Source organism: Gambusia affinis, linkage group LG13 (genome assembly GCF_019740435.1).
Source record: "Gambusia affinis linkage group LG13, SWU_Gaff_1.0, whole genome shotgun sequence".
Classification (NCBI taxonomy): domain Eukaryota; kingdom Metazoa; phylum Chordata; class Actinopteri; order Cyprinodontiformes; family Poeciliidae; genus Gambusia; species Gambusia affinis.
The window spans coordinates 25,381,459-25,404,535 of NC_057880.1; the positions used below are offsets into that span (position 1 = coordinate 25,381,459).

The window sequence follows — 23,077 nt, forward strand, 5'->3', positions numbered from 1 at the left end:
TAAGCAAATTTTCAAGCTCAGAAACTACCAAAGAGGGAAATTTCTTTCAAATTTGGACAATTTTAAAGATTTCTGTCAAATTTCAAACACTTGAAAGAAAAGGAGAAATTTTGAAATTAATCTCAGAAATTCTTTAGAAAAAACTTATGAAAGAAATGTCAAGCCAAACATCTTCGACTTTTCAAGCTCATACATTTTTTCTAAAAAGTGTTTTGGCAGAAATGTGCTCCTTTTTTCCTTCTGCAGTTCCGTAAGTAACAACAACACGCCGTCGTAAAACTCATTTCTTCCAGCAGCAACAAACAGCCGACAGTTACTTTGGGAAACCTTTTATCAAGCACAACAATGCAAAGTTACACCATTTAAACTCGACTGTGCAAACGAGAGCAGGTCAGATAAAGTAAGCAACATTAATGCAGAATATCCATCCAGTCTTCAGACATCATTTACAGGCCTTTCTGTTGGAGACAGACGGTTCCAGGGGTTCGACCCGACGCAGCTGAAGACTAAAACCTGCAACATTCACACCAAATCATCTGCCTGGACTCCATGTTGGAGTTTTTATGGACTCTGATGCCTTTATGTGCAATAAAACACATGAAAAGTGTCTTAAAGGGACAGAAGAAAACCTCCTGAGCTCCTGCTGGACTCAGTAAACTAAACATCCTTCCTGTGATGCCAAAACATGGACAATAGATTTATGTGGGAACTTTAATTAGACTTATTTGGGGGCTTAAACATCTAGTGTGACTCTAAATGGAACTTTTACAAAAAAATCTTATTTACATTAATTATAATGTCAAATACACAAAAAACATAATAATAGAAACAATTTGCACTATTTTATTTAGATCATAAAAGAAATTCTCCAGAGCATCACGCTCAGCTGCAGGGAGCCCCTGGTTCTCCCCCGGTTCTCCCCCGGTTCTCCCTTGGTACCGGTGGGTTCAGTCCGACTGGCCATCACCGGCGGCGGGGAACCGGCGGCGCCGGCTGCGTCTGTCTGGGTGCAGGTCGCTGAGGAGGAGCGCGCGTCGGGCAGGAAATGTAGCGCTCGTGCACCGTCTCCGGCACCCTGCAGCACAGAAAACACGGCGTCACCAAAATCCTGGAATTAATCACAGAAAATTTCTAGAAAAAAATTTGGACATTTCAGAGTTTGAAAAGTTGAACATTTTCTAAAGTTTCTGAGAATAATCTAAAAGATTTCAGAGTTTCTTTTTCTTGATCATTTTTGAAATTTTTAGGTCAGAATGTTTTTTGTTTGAAAGTTTCTCCTTTGTGGCCACAGAATTTTGTTTTTCCTTTTTTTACCCGTCCATTGACATTTTTTATAAACAAACTGAATCACACTCTTTCACTGAACTTAAATTAAATAAACGCTTTTCAAAGAAAGTTCTCATTTTTGTTGCTGAGAACAAACTAAACTCAGAAACTAAACAATTTAAATTTGACACGGCTTTTAGAGTTTGTTTGAGAAATCTTGGTTTATTTGTTTAATTATTAACAGTAAATTAAACTCAAAATCACTTTATTGATCCCAAAGGGAAATTAAATATTGTTTTAACTCATATTAATTATATTAAACATATTCTTAAAAGTTACAAAATTTAAATTCTAATGCACATTTAACACTGGAAGACATTTTAAATATCCAAAATAAATAAAGAAAACAACAAATAAAATGAATTATGAAGACTGTAAACAAAATTACCCTCGAAACAAACGGCTTGTTGAGACCAAAACACCAAACCGAAGATTTTTACCTTCCAGTTTTTGGTAGAAAGAGAGAAAAGATAAATCACACAAATGGAGATGATTGATTTGTTTTAATTGATCACGTTTTAATTGATTTATTGGTTATTGCTGCGACAGAATAAGAATTTTCTGAGCTGCATCGTCGTTTTCTTCTCTGAAAGCTTCTCTGTTGAACAGAGGCTGGACATAAATCAAACGATTCACCGAGCGCTGCACTTTCCCATGTAACGGTTACACATCGATCAAACCACACGGCCTACTTTCTAACATTTAGTCTTCTCAGATTAGAAAAGAAAATGTAAACGCGCCGCCTCATCGAACTAAAAACAGCGCTGCTGATAAGATCTTGCAGTTCCACGAAGCTCGGATGAATAAACCCACCCAGATGAATCGCACCTCCATATCAGGCTTTCGCGTTGAAGCAGCAGAGATGTGACATTTAATGTCCGCCCTTCTTAATTCTCGTCATTCTGAGTGTTGGGAAATTTAGCATCACGCTAATAATAAAGATCACAAGATATTTAATCTGTAGATATTTACTTCACAGACGTTTTTATTCTGTAAATGACATGAATAATTTACGTTTTCCTTCTGGAAAATGTTTGAAAATGTTGAATTCAGCCTTTAAATTTGGTGGAAGGACGACGTCTTCTGGACCTCGGTCTAAAGCTGTCACCTAAACTTTACTGAGAACGTGACTCTGCCCTGTAGATATTTATAAGTTTGTATTTTTGTTTTGTATCACTTTCTCAGTCTTCCCCTCAAACCCACAGCTGCAGACTCACTGAAGGGTGAACGCTTCCTCTTTATCACTCTCTGGTTGTTCTTCAGCGGCGCTTTCTGCCCCTAATTACGCCTCCTTACCTTTCTGGGATCCGCGGAGGAAGTCTGGGTGGAGGAATGTCGGGCATCGGGTCGGAGGGTCGCGGAGGCCGAGGAGGAGGAGAAAGAATTTCCACTGCGTCCTTTAAAGACGAAGGGGAAACATTAAATATATGAACCATACGGGGAAAATAAAATCGGTCAGAGTAACGTTTAACGTATCAGGAAGGACGAAAACTAAGAGTTACCAGATTCCATAATTATTTTTAATCAATTTGCATAAGCATCAAAGAATAAATCTGCAAAGAGGAAGAAAAATAAAACCTGAATGTATTTTAAAGGTGACCTAATTCTTCCTTGAACAGGTTCAGAAGATTTCAGTTGGGCCTCTGTCACTTTAAATCAAAATAAGCTGCTACTGGCCACGCCCCCAAAACTCAACGTTTACACTCTCACCTCAAAATGGCTGCAAACAAATGTGCATACATCCATACATCTTTGAAAAGCATTAGTAGGGCCTCCTGTACAGGAATGCAGAAAGTGGTTTCTGGATGGTGAGTCAACAACAGAACTCAGCTTGCGTTGCTCGGTAACGGGCGGAACTCTGATGGGGTTGCTAGGTAACGGGCTGGGACATTACATTCTGGAGGTTTTTGAAACCGATCAAAAAACACAAACTTATTGCCAGAAATCTGGCTGCATTGTTTTTAGAAGCAGTAGAAACGGAAATGGAAGAACAAAAACAAAAGTTTTGCGTAATAGTTCCTCTTCTATTTGAGGACGGCTTTAAATATTTGCACAACTGTCAAAGGTTCGGATCACTTTTATTGTTCCCTTATGAGTATAAACAGAAACAATTAAACAGGGTGTACTTTCTTTTTGTCATGACTAGATGGCGCCGCTTTAAAAAATCACACTTTAAATTCCACAGATGGTTTTAGCTGATAACCGGATTAACTGAACTTTAATGCAGAGCTCAAACTTCCCCAAGCTGAGAGTCAAAGTTCCCAAAACACAAAACAGAACAAAGGATGAGAAAACAAAACTCCCTCGGTTAACAGACAGCTGCAGCTTTATGCATCGGCAGATACAAAATATGAGCGAGATGTTTGAGCTGCAGCGAAGGTCAAATGTGAAACAAAGATTTCTCAGTCACAGTTCTGAGTTAAAAGCAGGAAGAATCAGTTGGTCTGAAGCAGAACTTGTTCTCACTGCACGATTTACACTGCAAAAACACAAAATCTGTTATTTCTGGTCTAGTTTCTACACACAAAACTTTACTTAAAAACAGACATAATCTGTGAAAGGAGACGGTTGTTGCTGGAAAGAGGTTTGTGAAACATTTTTTTATTGCATATATTAATACTAACGTCACTCTGCACTGCAAAAATAAATTTCTCTTTTTGGTTTACTTTATAGTGCAAATATATCAGCTTACATGAAATAAAACAAACTTAATTTACAAGTACAAGATATGCAAGATAGAAGAGGTTGTTTTAAGGCAATAAATCCTTAATATTGATGACATTTCAAAATAATTTTTTTCCATGTTCAATCTGCCACTGAAGCTTTTCATCAATATTGAGGAATAACTGAATATTTCTTGCTGAAAAGTTAAGTATAAGTTAGTTTTGTCTTATTTCCAGTGAACTAAAATATCCCACTAGAAACTCGACCAAAAACACTTGATGAGATTTTGTGTTTTTGCAGTGCATCAACACCAACCTGAGGTTCTGAGCTCACCTCAAAGTCCGGTTCCGTCCCGCTGCTGAGGCTAAAGTTGCTGTGAGTGCTGAGTCTGTTGCTCTCTGTGCCTGAAGTGAAAAGAAAACAAGTAGCAGTAAAAAGAAAACACGTGGTTTGTAGTCAGTCTGAGGTGAGAAGCTGTGGTGAGTGACGGTTTAAGGCCACTCTGTTCGGCTGCTGCTGTGCATTAAAATCAACAGACTAAATGTTGTTAGGAGCAAATTTCTGAATGATTTTAACTCTGACACCTAAATAAGCAACACCAGATGTAGCTTCTGCAAAGAAATCTCATTTCACTGTGTTTCAAGACCCAAAACGTACCAATAAAATGTTTCCTGAAGTACATATTTATCAAAAATTGTTATTTTCTCTTTAAAACTAAGGTTGAGGCTGTTATTTGAAGCTTTTTGATTCACTGACGGAACATGTTACAGTGCAAATCGGTCAAAACGTTTTTAGAAACAGGAAAAACAGGTCAGTTTTTTTTTAACCTTTTAGAGCTATTTCATGAACTAAACGTGTAAAAATAGAACCATGTTCTCCTTTTCCTGATGACCAGATACTGAAAGTTTAAACGGAGAGCAGCGATAACAACAAAAAGCCTCCAAAAACTCTATTATGTTCACAGCAAATACAGCAGTAAAACCAGCCGACCAAACGTCCTGAGGCTCAGCTGGGGTTGCTAGGTAACGGGAGGAACTCCACTGGGGTTGCTAGGTAACGGAAGGAACTCTGCTGGGGTTGCTAGGTAACGGGAGGAACTCCACTGGGGTTGCTAGGTAACGGAAGGAACTCCACTGGGGTTGCTAGGTAACGGAAGGAACTCCGCTGGGGTTGCTAGGTAATGGAAGGAACTCTGCTGCGGTTGCTAGGTAATGGAAGGAACTCTGCTGGGGTTGCTAGGTAACGCCGCAGAAATTTCCCAGACACCAAAACACATTATTACCAAAAAAACAGCAGAATATCTTTTTTAGACAGTTAGGCTTTTTTAAAGCAGTAAAAATCCAATGGAAGAATAAAAAAAATGTAAAATGTGAATTTTAACACCAGATATTTTTTCCTCCTGCATTAAAATTATATTTTGTATTTTTATTGTATTATTTTTTTAATACAAAATTTATAAAATGAGCCAAATGGAAGTATAAAAACATGCAAAATGTGATTTTAACACTAGATCTTTTCCCCACTCCATGCAACCAAAATATAGATTTTATCTTTTTTTTGTTTGATATTATGCTTCTGCAATAAAAGATGTATTTACTTTATGGCGTTTCCACATCTTTACTAGATAAAAACAAATACTGCTAGTATTTTGCAATCAAAATTTCCTCTTTTGGAAAGACTAAACCAATAAATATAGAAATTATTCCTCATTTCTTTTTGTGGAAACTATTTTGTATGTGTATCCTGGCAACCTTTTCTCCCATCCACATGGAGGCGCCATGAACACATCGCTTGCTCATCACAGGTGCAGCTCTTTTCTGAACGGATTATTGCGTATTCAATAATACTCATCCCTAAAAATAAAATAACCAGAGACTCACTCGATGTGCTGGACGTACTGCCAGTCTTCCAGCTCCCTCTTTTGATTGGCTGAGCCGCTGGAGGGGGCGGAGCCACCACTCTGGGTGTGGGTTCGTACACGCCGCACTCTAATGTCACGTTGGATCCCCAGAAGAGGCTCCTCTGCAGCGGCGCACTTATTTCATAATCTGGCAGAGACGAAGCAGACCACATCAGACGCCATGAGCTCAACAGGAAGTCTTGTGAGCGCGGCGCATCAACAGGAAGAAACACAACAAGATGTCGACATGTCAACTCCAAACAGCTCACCGATTTCCTGCCCCGTCTTCTCCCTCTCTTTGTGACGTCTCGTGATGCTATCTCGTAGTTTCTTCAGGTTGTCCTTTAAGGAAGAAGAATTAAATGTGAGGTTTATGGCGCTGCTATCAGACGAGGATGTTTGTTGATCATCTACCTGCTGATAGCGCAGAGAGTTAGCGCGCCGCTCGTGGTCGAACTGCCACGCTTTGAACTCCTGGACGGCCTCATCCACCGTTATCTCCCCAACTTTGACCCGTTCCTGCAGGCAGATGAGCTGCCGCTGCCCCGGGGTCTTCATCCCTCCGTAGGGGTCATAGGTCGAGCAGGGAACCTCGCTCACAGGGCGAGCTGACAAAAAGAAAAGTGGGATGAATATTTTATTGAAGTTTAGAGAAGAGCTGCTCTCAGCCGTGTTGACGTCTGAAGGAAGTCGTTTCGTTGGGCGGAGACACGGTTGTAAACTTTTTACTGACCACAGAGCTATCAGCAATGACTGCTGGTTTTCTTTGACCAAGCTGGTGTCAGACACTCGCATGTCTCACAGCAGAAACACCACAAAGGTTTAGATACGTTTCCTCGGCTCAGCAGGATCAGGTTGGGTTCGCACCCGCATAAAATAAACCAACACGTCTTTCATTTTCCTAATAAATGTCAGGAAATGCTGCTAAAATATGAGCCTCTTTTCAAGATCTGATCATTTACTGCAGGAAGGATTAGACTAAATTATGAAATGAATAAATTAACTCATTGTACGATAAATTAAAATGCACTCAATAATTTCCATCTGCATGTCTATTGTTTTTTTGGTTTTCTGTCTTTCAACTAAATAAGTTTTCTCTGCTTTGTAACAACAGATTCTAATCAAATCCATTTAAATATTGCAAAAAGTGCTAGAATTAAATCTGAATTACTACCACTGTAGTCTTGGGACATATAATGATTTACAATGAAAGACAACAATACAATAAAAACACATAAAACAATATTTCAAAGCTACAAAAGGGGACATCTCTGCATTTTTCCTCAATGTTAAATCATGCAACTCTGAGAAAAGCCATAAAAGCTGCATTTCATTTTCTATTGTCTTAAATAAACATGTTCAGTGTCAAAGTTCACGACAGGACTCAGCAAAGCCTGAGAAAGCTGAGATTGGTGGCCATTGTGCAACACATCAGCAAAACACAAAACAAACAGAACCACGCGTCGTACCAGCTGCAAAATATCTGAAAATCTGAATTCAAGATGTCAAAGTCCAGACATGTTTATGATTAAAGAGCATTTTTCATAAAGAAATGCCATGAGTTTGCAAAAATTACAAATTATTGTTGGTAAATTACATTCTACACGGTGAAACATAAAGTGTGTTTTATTCACACTGCTTTCTGTAAAATGGAGACTCTTAGCTAAAAAAACCAAAACAAACAAACAAAAAAACCAACAACTCTTGGTAAAAGATAATCAGGTTATGTTTAGATATATATAAAAAAACCACCAGAGACAGACTGGACCTTTCTACGCTCAAGAGTAACTTCATGCAAATTCAAAAGCAAGCAGGCATCAGACAGGAGGAGTTAATAAAAAAGTTCTTTAAACTTTTTTAAAGGGTTTAAAAGCGTGTTGCTGCTTCTCACGAGACTGAAAATCTCCAACAGAAACCGTCTTACCTGCAGGACATCCACTGTCCACTGAGTTACGTTTGTCTCTATCTGAAAAAACTGTAAATAAAAAACACAAATATTTATTTAAACTAACACATTTAAATCAGAAGAAATTAACCTAAAGGGTTTAAACAGGGCTGGCCAAAACCCTTCTGAGGCCCGAGGCAGATTTCTATTTGTGGCCCCCAAACCAACACCTGATGGTTCATCACTATGTGTGTAACATACCTGCTATCATTAGCATCATTTGCAATTAGCTTCCATAATACCAATGTTATTATGGTTATTGATTCTAACCTTACCGGAGTAACAAACTAAAAAAATATTTTGAATTTGAAATCTCTAATTGTGTCAGTAGCAGCTGTAGTGGCACTTCTGGTGTCAGCTGCCACGATTCCTGCTTTTTCCTTTGGGAATAAACGTATTTATATTCATGTTCAATATTCATCCGGCCTCAGAAGCCGTGGCATCGGACACCAAAGCAGGAACAACCACTAGGAGGCTGTGGCAGTTTCCGGCAGCCAGAAGTGCCACTCTAACTGGAGTTGTTGTCTCTCCACAGGACGTGATTATTTATGTAACAACTAGAAAAACAATGTAGAAAGAAATGCTTTCTCCACATGTAGTAGCATTTAATTTATATTATTCAATTTTATTTTATATATGTATGTTTTATCGTGCTAGCTTTCTGCTCTTAGGGGCCCCCTGGTGGTGTGGAGGCCCTAAGCAGCTACTTAACTTGCATATGCCTTGGGCCGGCCCTGTGTGTAAAAACTTAACAGTGGACAGCAGACCTCTGGAAATGTAGGTTGCGGGTCGTTCAGGTTCGAGCTCAGCCTCGGGTCTGGGGATGGGGGCCGGAGGGCGGTTCTGGACTCCTGAGTTGTAGGTGCTGTTTGCATCCACAGTGTCATAAATATCCTCTGGACAGATGTCGTAGGGATCCTCCTCCTCCTCTATTTCATCAAAACTGTTGTGTTCGTTCCTGTCATTGTTCTCAGCTCTAGGCGGCGGGGCGTTCACTTGCTCCTCGGCGGTTTGAGGCTTCGCTGCCAGACGGGAAAATCAAATAAGGTTATTATAGTGAACAAAAACTAACAAAGTAATAAAAACTGAACATACGGAACTGAAAGTTGAATTTTTGATCACTAATATTATTATACTGTTTTTCAAATTTGAGCTTTTAAGTCTTGATTTTATTGTTTTTTTCCTGTCCTGATATTTTGCTTATCGTATTTTTTCTGTTGTTAAGAGTAGTTATACTTTTATTATACTTTGTTCAGACTACTTTTAGGAGGATTGTTTAAAATATATTATCTGTAAAGAATGTCAAATGTGAAATGTTTTTATGTTAAGTCTTGCTCTTCTGTTAAACAAAGAAACAACAACAAAAATTCCAGAACCGACATTAATTAAATAACTGAACAATAATTAAATACATTTCTGGAAATGGCATCTTCTGTATACACAATAAAAAAGATAGTCGCAGAACACTCACAATACTTAAACTTTTTTAATTTGTACCTAAAAATGACCCAAAATACAAACAAACTGAGACTATTATTGTAACTATTAAAAACTAGACAATATTTAACTATTAATGACTAAGAAAAACTATCAAACACACTCTAATTACAAATTAAAACTAACTGAATTGGACAAACAAAAAGAAACAACAAAATAAAGATAAACTACAATGAAAACACCAAAACTATTATCAGAAGAAATCATTAGTATGACTATACGATGTAAATTAAATAGATATAAATACCCTGGAAGAACTTCCTGAGCATAACTTCTTCTGGATTCCCATCTACTGCAGTCATAACTTCATCTGTAACAATCGTGTCACACCATCAGCATCATTTTGTAAGAGCTTGGAGTATTTTTATCACAGAGATGATCTTACATAAGTCTTCTGCACACTCAGGGTCGAGGCCGAGCATCGACTCGTAAATATCCTCAGTGCAGCTGGAGTAGTTCATCATGATGTCCTGAGAAGAATTTGACATCGGCTCGTAGATCTCCGCCTCATTGTCCAAGTTGTCTTCCAGCTGAGAAGACAACTGGAGCAGGTCTGCTGTTTCCTGAGAGGGTTCAAAACAAGACTTTTAAACTCTAATTATAAAGGTTTCATTTAAAAATGTTTTCTATCTGGGGATGAAAACGATTCATCGACTTAATTGCTTATTAGATTAAAATGAATTCCAATCGCCCGCTAAAACCTTCTTTTATTGTTGTAGTTTGGCCGCCACCCAGCAGAGGGCGACACTGGGCCGCCTTAAACAGCGGAGCCGTTAATACAGAATATAAGATGGCGGCGGTATCCCTTATAAAAACGGTCCGAAGAGAGTCTGGTGCGGAATGCTAAATGGATTCCATGCGGATCTGTTTTTTAATATAAACACTTGATTTGTTTATATTCTTAATATATAAACAATATATTACCTTTTAATAGCGCTGATTCAGCCGAACTGCAAGACGGAGCAGCTCAACTTCTCAACTAAAAATGACGATGTGCTACGAACGCGAGGACGTGAGTAAACCACAATTTTCTGTTTATTTAGTCAGTATTTAATAAAGTTAAAATTGAGTTATGTTTTTGGTTAAATTCAGCATATTATAAAAAATAGCCCTTTATGTTATGTAAATACGGTCAACCCTCTTGATAAGAAGGAAAACTCAAGTTTTTAAGAAAATGGCTGCTTATAACTTGATCGCTAATCGGTCGATAAGCGCAATCACCTTCAGATGAGCTCATTAATCGATTCATGAGTGAACTAACCACAAATTCGTCCATAAAACGTCTGAGGTCCTGAAAGCCGCTCTTCTCTGCCAGTGTGTTTGGGTAGTCGCCATGTTTGTTCATCACACTGTAAGCCTGCATAGCCCCGGGGCACCGCATGAGGGCGCTCATGAGCTTCTTCAAGCCATATTTAGCAGCAAAGTGGAGCAACGTGGGCAGCTCTTCCGTGCGCTGATCTGAAACACAAGCAGATTGTAAATCTTAATCCTGAACTAAGTGAGCATCATTTGGAAAGCAGAAGCAGGGAAGAGTTTACTCAGGGGTAAATGTAAAAAGCTACTTGCATGTCTGATTGTGTTCAAAAAGAGAGTCTGCACATCAGTTTTGTTCTCAATTCACTGCAAAAACACAAAATCCTAAAAACTACTTTTGGTCTAGTTTCTACAAACACGTTAGTACACTGGAAATAAGACAAAACTAACTGACAAATAACTTCACAGCAAGGAATGATAGAAACAAATACAGGTTCATTATACAAAGTCAGAAATTTACCATGTTATTAATTCTAAATATTTAGTTTAGCAGCTAAATATTCAGTTTGGAATGAAATATTTAGCTCCAATCTAAATATTTAATTAGTAAGATAAATATTGTGGTTACCAACTAAATATTAATATGTGCTTAACAAAGCCAACTATTTGATTAGCATGCTAAATATTGAGTTAGCAAGCTAAATATGTAGATAACCAACAAAATATCTAGCTTAAAAAATAATTAGTTATCTGGCTGCAGAATAATTTCGCGTCTTGCTGAAAAGTTCTATGTAACCTAGTTTTGTCTTATTTCATGTTTACTGAGCTGCTTGTAGAAACCAGATCTCACTCTTGGTGAGAGTTGTGAAACTGTTTACAGATTTGTTCCTAAAATAGATCAAATTGTTTCTAACTGCACCAGGCCAGTCGCTCACACTTAAAAACATTGCATGAGGCTGCCTGGTTATTTTGTTGCCTTGCATCAAAAAGGTCCTGGGTTCCAATCCCAACCTGCATGAACTTTGCATGTTCTCCCTGTGCATGTGCAGTTTCTATCTGGCTACTCCTCCAACTTCCTCTCACCGTCCAAAAACACGACTGATTCTCTAAACTGACCTTATGTATCTTTGTTTATTTTGTCTGTAAGGATAAACAGGCAGACAATGGACAGATGCATCATGCATGCATTTAGACCAACAACCACTCACATGCATATATAAATATAATTAGCTAAACATCGATTTTGTTGCAGGAGCTAAAATGGGAAAGCTAGCTTTCACAAAACGAGGTTTTAAAATGATTTCTTTAAGCCAACAATGATTCAAACTGAGTTTAAATGCTGCGATTCCGGTCGCCGATCATTTCTGCTGCTACATTCAGGCTGAGAATCAACCCTGGGAGTGGTGCGAGGAGGAAGTTCACAGCCAGATCTTCATGATAGAAACTCAACACCAGTTCTCATTTATTAACCAAAAATAACAGGATGTATTCAAGGACAGCTGTGTGTCGTACGTGTAATGATTCTACGATCTAATACAGCCTTATCTCAGTCACTGTTTTATAATCTTCCCAATCTCTTTATCGTCTGCCGCAATAAAATCCTCTCAGCCTGAACGTGATTCCTCTCTAAAAGATAATGTCCGCATGATTTCTGTCACTTCTCCACCGGCTGTAAATGCAGCTGTGGAGTAAAGTAGCTGCGAATTGCTGCAGGCGCTTGGTTTGATTCTGCATTTGCATAAAGTTTGAATGTTGCGCTTCTTGATTTGCAGTTCAGAAAATAGGAAGACAAAAGGTAAAACATCTGTGTAGAAAAACTGGAGGCGTTTTAAGCTTCACCCAATCGCTTGTAATGCGTCAGTTTGACGCTTAAGTTTACCACAAATTGGTTGAACTGTTAACAACCATCTGCCACTGCAAAATGAGAATTGCTGATCCGAGCAAGATGGCTGCCAATGTTAGCTCAGAACTGTGATGATGTATTAAAGTCATAGTAGATGGAGAAAGAAGGACTGAATTTCCACCAAAAATATTCAGAAATGTTGAGATTATTCTCAGAAATTAACTTAAAAAAGTAGAAACTTCTGAGTTTGAAAGGGCAAAAGTTTGCAAGAAAAAAACTACAAAAATTTTGACTACTCAGAAATTCTTTAGACAAAACACTTAGAAATCTCTTGGCTTGAAAAGTAAAAAAAAATTAAATTTTGAGATTAACTTTAGAAATTTCCTAAAAAAAAATAAAAATTGAAGATTTCTGTTTCAAAAGTTGAATTTTTTTTACTTTTATTTTTTTATTTCTGAGATTAATTTGAAAAATTTCAGAGTTTTTTTCTTGCAAACATTTGACTTTTAGTGCTCAGAAATGTGCAAGTTTTTTTCTAGAATTTTGCTCCTTTTTATGTACAATGACTCTAATACTTCATCATACTGAACGGTTTCATTCACGTCCTTCGTTGCCATTGCTAAAACTAAAAACCGAATACAATTATAAAACAGCACAGCAACGACTTCTCCTGGTTGTCGAAATTCTTTCAGAGAAATCCACTTCAATGGGAGAAAGCCCAGACCCAGCAGTGAAGGACGATTAAAATCAAGCTGAATCACATAGGAACACTGCAAAAATACAAAACCTTACTAAGTATTTTTTTTGTCTAGTTTCTAGTGCAAATAAATTATCACACTTGTAATAAGACAAAGCTAACTCACAAGTAACTTTTCTGCAAGATAATTCATAATTTCTTAATATTGATGAAAATGTTCTAGTTTCTCTCCCATATTATTTCACTTATAACAAAAATTTTTTCTCATATTGTCAGTGAAACTAGTACTATTTTATAAATCTTAAACAAGTATTGACCTAAACAAGCTCCTATATCTTGCAGAAAAGTTACTTGTAAATTAATTTTCTTATTTTAAGTGTGCTAAGATATTTGCTCTGGAAAATAGAAAAATGTTTGGTGAGATTTTGTGTTTTTGCAGGATTGCAGTTTTATTTATAAAAAAAAGGAATCATCTCAAAACCTTTAATTCTGCATGAAATCAGAAAACTTCACTCACATGCTGACATATTGTCTTCTTCAATCTGTTTGACTCCAAACAGCTGCAGACCGGATGGAGGCATCCTGGACTTTAACGAGTCCGTTAGCAATGTGTCCACTGATTCTGTTGCATTGGAGGTCAAGTTAAAGGCCTGGAAGCAAAAATCGGTTCAAAAACGTCTAAGAATAAAAAAAACAAACAGACAGAAAAACCAGGACAGACAAGAGGAAGCAGAAGGGTTTCACCTGGCAGATGAAGTTCACGGGGTCAGTAGCTTGTTTTAGATACCGGCTAACTTCTCCCATGTTGGTGTAAAATGTGACCGGACTCAGATCGACACGCGAGCCGTCGGCGTGCAGAGCGAGCGAAGTCACTCCTGCAGGCATTTCTGTGTAGAAATGATCGTAAAAAACACAAAGATAATGAGATAATGTTTAGTAAATGCAGCAGAGAAACCGTCTTCCTGCTGATGCTCGCCTGGTGCGGAGACGCTGATGGTGAACTCGTTCTCCACCGAGGCCAGAACCCGTTTGGACGCTGCGCCTTCAGGGGAGAACTCCACCTCCACCGGCGACCCGAAACCCACTCTGCTTCTGAATACGATGAAAATCGTCTCTTGATCCTGAACAGAATAAATCAGAATAAATATTACCTATAAAATTTGATTGATTAATCATTCTTATCGATTAATCAAATATCTCTGTTCGATTCGTCAGGTTTCTCAATCAAATATCTAACTTATTAACAAATCAAATATACCTATTTGATTGATCACTTTTATCGATCTCTATTTGATGAACCAGTCTCATTATTAATCAAATTATCTCTATTTAATTAATCAATTTTATATATTAGCCAAATATATTCAACTTATTGATTAATCAAATCTGTATTTGATTAATCATTTTTATCGGTTAATCAAATATTATTGCTATTTGATTAATTAACCTTACAGATTAGTTCAATAGATGAATATTCTTGTAATTGAACAAAAATTCTCGTAGTTTGGCTCCAATACACCACTTTTAAAAAACATTTTCTGTATTTTTTATCTTTTTAGAAAAGAAAGCAAACATAAACTCCATTGAAATCAAAAATCTGATATTTATTTTGAGCCAGTATCGCCCAGCTCTAGTTTTTATTTCTTCATCCTCACCCCACACTGAACTCTGCTGGGCTGAACGGTCAGACATGTCGGTTGTGTCGGTGAGCTGATGCGCTCTCTTGCTGAATCTTCGCCTCTCGCTCGCTCTTCCTCCTTCAGGAACGTTTCGCTTTGCTCCTCTGACTCCGCCTCTTCGTTTTCACCCGCCGTGAGATTTTCAGAGGAGAGAGGAGAAGCCGCGGCGGCGGCGGAGATGAGCGACTCCGCTGCAGGATATTCGCTCAGAAGCTCGGCCTCTGCCCGCCTGCCTTCGAACAAAACAGAAAAATGATCTTCAAAATGGTCGAATTTTTCCAATTTATTGTGCACAACTGGAAACATGTTTACACGTTAATATCCTTCTTCTTTTAGGGTTTAAGGAGGAATGAAAACATTTTTATAGGCAAAGAAAGTTTGAGATTAGGGCTGATCGATCCAAAATATTGATAATATGGCTAATAAGTTGGCATCAGATACGATAAGATCGATTTTTCCTCTTGAACTGTTTTTCGGTTTAAATATTTTGTTTAGATTTACTTTAAAATTATAATTTTCTGCACTTTGTTGAGTCAACATTTTGTTTTTATTTGATCTCAAATGTTTTTTTGTACTTTGTGTGGAAAAACACAAATTTTCTTTGTTTTTCTATTTTTTCCAGATGAATTTGTTTTTAAAGTATTTCATAGACAGCTATAAAATTTGCCCAAATTCTTTCTTTGTTTGGACAAAACAATTTAAAGGAAAAATCACAGAAACACCTAGAGGTCAGAAGTTTGTTGATAAATCAAACTTAAGTAATAAAAAGTATCAGTATCACAGATATGGGCCCAATATTTACCTGGTACCAAAACATAAATGAAATTGGGATCAAATAGGATTAAATAACATTCACTTCTTTTTACTCATTTTCACGTTTTCTCTCGACCTACGTCTTTTCTTGTTTCTAAAAAACTGTCTGAAATAACTAAGTTAAATGAATTGAAAAACAATTTATGAAATACATTTTTTAAAAACGTTGGTTTTATCCATCTGTCCGTCCTAAATTTGAAATTTCCACGTTAAAAATCAAATCTCTGCAGGTGTTTCAAATCAAAATGTGGATAAATATTTAATTCCGGTGAATGATTTGTCGTTTGTTTTGGTGATGAAAGTCTGCATACTGTCAGCTATTGACTCCAAAACGGTAGAAACATAAACGCCCGGCTCGTCGTCGGCGTAGAGTTTCCTCCAGCTCGGCCAGTCCTCGAAGTACTCCACGTTCAGGTCGGCCTCCGTCACACCGCACAGCAGCGCCACCACCCTGTGTGGAGGATAGAGCAGTCTCTGCAGCGCGCCGTGCAGATCCGGGTCGTACAGGACCTCCAGGAAGAATCCCGTCAGCAGCACCACGATGCATTTGCAGCGCTGGAAATCCTCAAAGTTATATCCGTGGAGCTGATCGGCCGAGCTCACGGCGTAGAGCAACACGGAGCCCCGGCGGAAATGTTTGGAGGATTTTAGGATCTGCTGCAGGTACGCGGCCCACTCCTGGGCCTCCTCCGTGTGCAGAATCAGCAGCTCAAACGCAGAGGAAAACTCAGAGATGGCTGCAAAACAAAGCGTTGAAGCGCGTTTTTAAAATGCAACAAAGTGGAAAAAGAAAACTTTCATCAGTTGGTTTAGCCTCAACCTCTCCTGCAAAAACACAAAATGTCACCAAATATTTGTGGTTCGGTTTCTAATGCAAATGTCTTAGTTTGGTCTAATTTCAAGTTTACTAACTTCTAATTAAATTTTCAGCAATAAATAGACTCATGTTTTAAGGCAACACTTTCTTAAAATTGATGAAAAAGTGCTTGTTAAATATTTATATTTAGTTTCTTGAGGGCTAATAATGTATTTAGGAGTGAAATAGTTAACAATCACCGTTATTTACAGCTAAATATATAGCATGCTAGATCAATTTTTAACTTACTAGTTGAATATTTATTGTGCTAACCAAATATTTAGTTTCAAGGTAAATATTTAGTTGGTGAACTCAATATTTATTTTACTAAGTAAATATTTAGTTTTGAGATAAAATAAATGTTTAGCATGTTATCCACGTATTTAGTTTGGAGCTAAATATTCAAAATATTTTATTTACTATCTAAATATTTAGAATAAATAAATATTAATATTTTGTTGATGGTAAGTTAGTTTTTTCGCATTTCGAGTGTTAAGATATTTGCACCAGAAAGTAGACAAAAATACTGCGTAACATTTGGTGTTTTTGCAGTGTAACGGTAAATTGGCGACGTTATTCGCTGCAGCAGGTTGTGTAAAACATTCCAGCTGCTGAAAGTCAAGGTGACTGGCTGAGGGATGAATGTGTGAACCGTGTGAGTCAACGGCGAGTTGAGCAAACACCGGTGTGTGTCAACACAGCGCTGAGTAATTCTGTTTGACTCATTACAGTCGCTAATCGGGCCAAGTTCAGCTCTGTACTCAGAAACCGAACGGAGCGCTCACCTTCATCAGCGGCCGAGCGCCGGCATCTGCTGCTGAGACGGCCCAAAACTAACCGAATCAACGCTAAATGTGTGTGTGAGTGTGTGTGGTGGTCTTTATTAATTAGCTGCTGCATGCATTTAACCACACAGAATGCAGACATGTTTGGTTCCTCTTTTTCAGCTAAGATGTTAATTCTCAATGAAGGGCCGACCAAATGCAAGTCAGCAAAAACGATGGCTAAAATAGTCAAAAAACGAGTAAATTCTGGTAATTTCCCAGAGAAGCAAGCAGGAAGTGAGAGGACTTGTTGTGATATTTGGGTATAAAGGTCTTAGGAAACGGGTAACACTCACCTGACTCAGTAATGGATGGGAGTCCTTCCATGGTTTGGGCTCAAATCTGCACAAAATCATCCCAAAAGCGGTGCCATTCCTCCAGATATTTTCCTTTTTTCCGGCTCCACCGCTGCTCTCTCTTTCGCTCGTTGGCTCACACTAACCCGGCGACTACCAGCTCTGGCCCTTTGCTCAGGCGTATAAATAGCAACACTTTAGTTTCCTGATTTTGGTAGCTCAGCCCCACTTCCTGAAACAGTTGAAGAAGTGAGAAAAAGCACTCTTGTCTCATCAGAAACTGCAACAAGTTTGCCGTCACTACAGCCTTGTGCGCTTTCATGTTACTTACATCTTTATTTCAAACAGCAGAAACAGAGACGACACGTTAAATTCAGAAGACACGTCCTACATCTTTATAACAGGCAACATTTTAGGGCTCAGTCTTTGTTTGTTCTCCATTTATAAAAAAAGCTCCACTAACAAACAAACGTATCGATTCAGAACATCTTCCTATTTTCACTTCCTTAACAAGGTGCAGTCTGGCAGGAGACTTTTACACACCAATGAGATCAGAGTTCAAATTCATACTGATAATCATCAGAAAACAGAAAAAATCAAGTGTTCACAGATACAACAGTTAATGTCAAACTAGGCAGTAAAAGCTGCTTTAAACATGCAGCCATGTTGTTTCTGTGCTGCGTGACAAAGGAAAACACGTGGGAGAAACTGCGAAGAGTTGCTCTGACGGCCTTTTAATATACACATTTATATACACACTGCATATATATTCTAAACTCAAAACAGCCATTTGATTAAAAAAACAAACACAAGAAGAGCAGACATTAAGACAAAAATGTCAGAAAATGTACATATTTTTCATTTAAGGTAAAAGAAACCAGTTTCTGTCTGTAAATATGTTCAACCCAGAACTCAAGTGGCAATTTTAGCTTCACCTGGTTCAAGTTATTAATATCTAATTATTACTTTTGGTCCAGTTTTCTATTGCAAATATCTTAATACAAGCAAAATTAACTTAAAAGTAACCTTTTACCTAGATACAGGAGTTTAAGTTGTTAATATTGATCAAAAGTACTAGTTTCAATGGCAGATTATTATTATTATAACATGGGAAAAATGTTTTGTTATAAGTGAAATAATCTGCCAGCAGAACTAGACCTGGGTTGCTAAGCAACGGACTGGACTTGGCTGGCGTTGCTAGGTAACGGCTCAGAGCCAGTTGATTGTGAAATAATCTGCCAGTAGAACTAGAACTTTATCAATATTAACAAATTATTGACTTGAAACAAGCAGCTGAAACATTTACTTGTATTTTAGTTTTGTCTAATTTCAAGTGTTTTAAGATATTTAGACTAGAAACTAGATTAAAAATACTTGATAAGATTTTATATTTTTCCAGTGCAGTAACTGCATTTAATTATATTTTTTATGTTTTTTATGTTTTTGTTGAACGACTAGTGAAAAAAATAGTAAAAGTAACATTTCCAATCATAATGTCACTTTAGTTTTTTTAGTTTAGCATCATTAATTGAAAATTCTTTGAATGGCAAGAAATTTTTTCCAATAAAAGATAAACAATAAATGCCCACTCGTCAACTTCTCAGTACATTAGAGAATAACTTCAGCTGATATTTATGATTTTAGCTTTAGATCAAATGAAATCCAAAATGTATTTGTTTGGAGAATTAGGGTGTTTTATAAAACCTAATAGACTAATTTTTATCACAAAAATGTGATTTTGTGTCCAATTTCTGGTCTTCACAATCATAGCAAAAAGTTATTACTAAAACAGTTCTGTGTTCAAGCATATTAATAGAAAATTGGGTGGAAGGAAAAAGTTTTGTAAAGGATTGTCTCATTTCAGTTTTTTTAGGAAGTGTCATGATGCAATGAGTCAGAGCTTTAAAGGCCACCACACACAGACACATCTAGTCATAATGTTTTTATTTAGCACTTTTACTTTTACATATATTGATTTACCAAGACAAAGTTGAGATTTTGTTTTACAGAAAAAACAGACAACAAACAAGTAAAGAGGTATAAACACTGCAGATATAGAAGTGAAATAATATGGTCCAGAAATATTCTTTATAAAAACACAGATGGTATAAAATCTGGCCGGTATGATGAGTAATAAAGGCTCTGACAAGGTATTAAAAGCATCATACCAGTAGGTAACAACTGGGGATGGAATTGACTTACGATTAATGACTATTAAAATTGGGTCCAATGGGTTAAGGGCTAACCGTTAGCTTGTAACCTTCTTCTGATGATGTAGTTTGGCCTCCACCCAGCAGAGGGCGATGATGGTCATTCTGAAGTGGAGTCGGTTGATATAGAAACATATATGGCAGAGAGATCCCAGAATGGACAAGAGAAACGTCTAAACAGAGTTCGGTTTGGGAGGAAAGTTTACTTTATGTGATTCTGTTTTGAAATATTAACACTCGATAAAGTCCTTAAGTTTTCAGCGTTAGTTTTATTTATCTGAGCTGCAAGCAGGAGCAGCAACAACTTCTCAACAAAAAGTCACTGATGTGCTACAAAGTTTAGCAACGTGAGGAAACCTATTTTTTTGTCTGTTCAGTCAGTTAATTAAAACGGCACAGATTGTACATTGAAAAAAATAAATAAATACATTTCCACCAAAAAACTCAAACGTCTATTTGGAAATTTTCTAAATAAAACTTGAGCATTTAAAATTTTTGAAGTCTAAAATTTATTGGAAAAAAACTAAGAAATATTTAGATAAATCTCAGAAATTTTGTATAAAAATACTTGGTGATATTATAGTTTGAAAAGTCAAAAATTTACTAGAAAAAATCTGAAAATTTGACAATATCAGAAATTTTCCAGAAATTTTTTTTTGGGACATTTTACTAATTTGAAAAGTCAGAATTGTTTTACTTTTGGAAATACCCAACATTTGAAACTCAGAAACGTCCTTGTTCTTTTTCTGGAAAATTTTTTGATTAATCTCAAAATATATTTTTTTCTTTTTTTTGTGCAAATTTTTTATTTTTCAAACTTTTTTTTAGAAAATATCAGATTAAATCTAAATTTCTGAAATTTTTGGTAGTAATTTACGCTTCTTTTTTTCTATCTACAGTGTTGTAATACACCCTCGAATTTTAATACCACTGACAAAATAATGTTAAATTTTATTATGTCTTTGCTAAATTCAGAACATTCTGAAAAATGTAACCCTTTATGTTGTGGAAAGGCTTGAAAAAGTTCCGTGTGAAATAAAAACGTTATGGATTTTTGCTTTAGCGTAATGGATAATCAGCGGTACTCAGTCCTCATTGGAGATGAGAAAGAAAAGCCTGAAGGTCCCAGAATCAGGAGGAAGAGCGGAGACTCACAGAATCCACGCTGCTTCAGGTCCAGTGGGACGTTTCCACGGATTTGGCGGTCCATGTCGTCTCCTGGTTCCGGTCCAGATGAGTTTGATCAAATCTAAACGAGACCAGACGTCTACCTGGAAATTTCACACCACTTCCTGCTTCCTGCTGCTGACAAGCTTTATGGAAATGCTGATTTTGTTTCCCAGCAGGAGTGACAAAAGTCCAAATATCTGCTTTACGTCATGAACGGCCGCTTCTGAGCCGTTAATGATTTATGCAATAATTTATGCAAATGAGCCCCAACCGGCAGCTGAATGCATCTGGAAAAGAACAGACATTCCTTTATTTCTTTTGAATTTATTAAATTAACTGAGCTGCTGAAGTAAATTAAATTCTAGCAAAAATAAACAATGCATTAAAGTAGATAGGTTTTAGTGTAATGCAAAAAAAATAAAGGAAAAAGAATTAAAGGTTAATTTGCACCACATCATAGCAACCACTAGAGGTCAGGAGACTCTCAGTTTCATCAGCAGCTCACTACACAGATATAACCATAAAGACACTTTGACTTTATTTTAATAACTGATTATTTAGGAAATCTAGCAGTTTTTCTGTAATTTGTTCTCATGTGGTTGAATTAAGTTTTGGATTATTCTTTTTCTCCAAATGTACTGACATCTCTGGTAATGATACAATAACACAAATTAATGAAAATGCAACTAAGATAAAACATCTTTTGCAATGGGATAAACTCCCACTGAAAATAAAATCAGAAAAATCCAAGTGTTAATTTCAGTGAATTTATCTATGGTAAGGAATATTTGGTAACAAACTCAGAATTATCCACACGCTAAAAGCACCAGGTACCAAGGAAATATACTTTCCAATCAACGTTTCATTGATCCACAAACACAAAGAACAAAAATGGGAAAAACCACCACTGAGCTAAGAGATAAAAAAAGAAAACAATCTTTTCTTTATCTCACAAAGTTTATATTTCTCCCTCAAATTAATATTTTGTATCAAATTCTGGAGTAAACTTTATTTAAACTCTTTAGAGATCTATACATTTTTTACATTCTCCCACTAGCTCAGATTATAGCAAGTAATGAGATTAGCTACCAGATAAGCAGATGATGCCAGCGGTCAATGAACGGCTTCAGTTATTTCAGCTGGAAACTAGAAATCAGGCTCAGACCCGAGTGGTGAAAGACGTGAACATTCAGAGCCACATAAAGACAGTTACAAAGTCGGCCTTCCATCGCCTGAAGAATATTTCCAGAATTAAAGGACTGATGTCCCAGCAGGATCCAAAGCAGAAGCATAAACTCATTTTCATTTTGGATTATCAAGAGTCTGAATGTTTTTAAAGGACCAGTTGTGCCAGAATGCATTGATTAAAACAACCGAAGTGTTAAAACATTAATAAACAGCTGTTTGTATCAGTTCTCAGTAAGTTTCTTAAAATTAAATATTAATGGACAATTTTCCACACTGATCACCCTCCAGGGTTTCGTGATTGTTTTTGTGTTTATTTGCACTCAAAATCACAGATTTTGTGCTAATTTAGAAATGTTTGTAAGAAATTTTTATGGTTTTTGTGCTAATGTTTGATGTTAAATTTGACATTTTATTACTCGCCGTATCGATCACGGACTATAACTTAACACCAAGTAGCCTGAGGCAGCAGTCGCTTAAACCCAATGTTTTTGACCACATTTGAGAAAATATGCAATGAAATCAGAGGAGGATTTTATTGTTGGTTTGTGTGAATTTTGTAGATTTGTGAAAAAAACTAGAGGAACTTACTGATGTAATTTGGAGTCTAGAGGACCACATAAAAACCTATGGTGGGCCAGATTTGGCCCCCAAGGCCTTGAGTTTGAGAAGCTCATCCATGCCTTTATATTTAGTCATATTGATTACTGCAACAGTGTATTTACAGCTGATCCAAACCCTGCTGCTGGAGTTCTGACTAAAACCAGGAAGGCAGAGCAAATCACCCAGATCTAAAGTCCTTCACTGAGAGAATAAAACACGGCTGTTAGTTTATAAATCACTGAGCGGCTGAAAGACCTGCTGCTGCTGGTCAACCTTCCAGACCACCCAGGTCTTCTGGTTCTGGTTCTGGTTCTG

The 23,077-nt window shown here is 37.1% G+C and overlaps 2 protein-coding genes across 3 annotated transcripts in view; one reads left to right on the top strand and one right to left on the bottom strand.

Moving 5' to 3' along the window:
- Positions 1–313: 313 nt before the first annotated feature.
- On the bottom strand, positions 314–21,240 carry pik3ap1 (phosphoinositide-3-kinase adaptor protein 1). Of its 2 annotated transcripts, XM_044136001.1 has the most exons (18): positions 20,960–21,237; positions 17,595–17,826; positions 15,930–16,355; positions 14,782–15,038; positions 14,103–14,247; positions 13,871–14,013; positions 13,644–13,776; positions 10,594–10,790; positions 9,718–9,895; positions 9,580–9,642; positions 8,603–8,857; positions 7,815–7,865; positions 6,305–6,498; positions 6,160–6,232; positions 5,871–6,038; positions 4,324–4,394; positions 2,623–2,723; positions 314–1,075 (listed from the first exon to the last, which is right to left on the bottom strand). In XM_044136001.1, the coding sequence occupies exons 2-18, from the start codon at positions 17,623–17,625 to the stop codon at positions 964–966; spliced, it is 2,598 nt and encodes an 865-aa protein (XP_043991936.1). In that variant the 5' UTR covers positions 17,626–17,826; positions 20,960–21,237; the 3' UTR covers positions 314–963. The 2 variants fall into 2 exon arrangements, with proteins under 2 accessions (XP_043991936.1, XP_043991937.1); XM_044136002.1 differs by lacking the exon at positions 7,815–7,865 and having other exon boundaries at positions 20,960–21,240.
- The window catches only part of fam204a (family with sequence similarity 204 member A), a 67,142-nt gene continuing 54,216 nt past the window's right edge, over positions 10,152–23,077 (top strand). The window contains exon 1 of the mRNA XM_044136004.1: positions 10,152–10,344. Coding sequence (XP_043991939.1) covers positions 10,318–10,344 — 27 coding nt within the window. The 5' untranslated portion in view covers positions 10,152–10,317. The remainder of the gene's footprint in view (positions 10,345–23,077) is intronic.

Coding starts and splice junctions, on each gene's coding strand:
- pik3ap1 (XM_044136001.1), bottom strand. CDS start 17,625: ATGGAAGGACTCCCATCCATTACTGAGTCAG. Junction 7,866..8,602: donor CGCAACCTACATTTCCAGAG/GTCTGCTGTCCA, acceptor TTTTATTTACAG/TTTTTTCAGATAGAGACAAA. Junction 4,395..5,870: donor CAGTACGTCCAGCACATCGA/GTGAGTCTCTGG, acceptor TTTTCACTTCAG/GCACAGAGAGCAACAGACTC.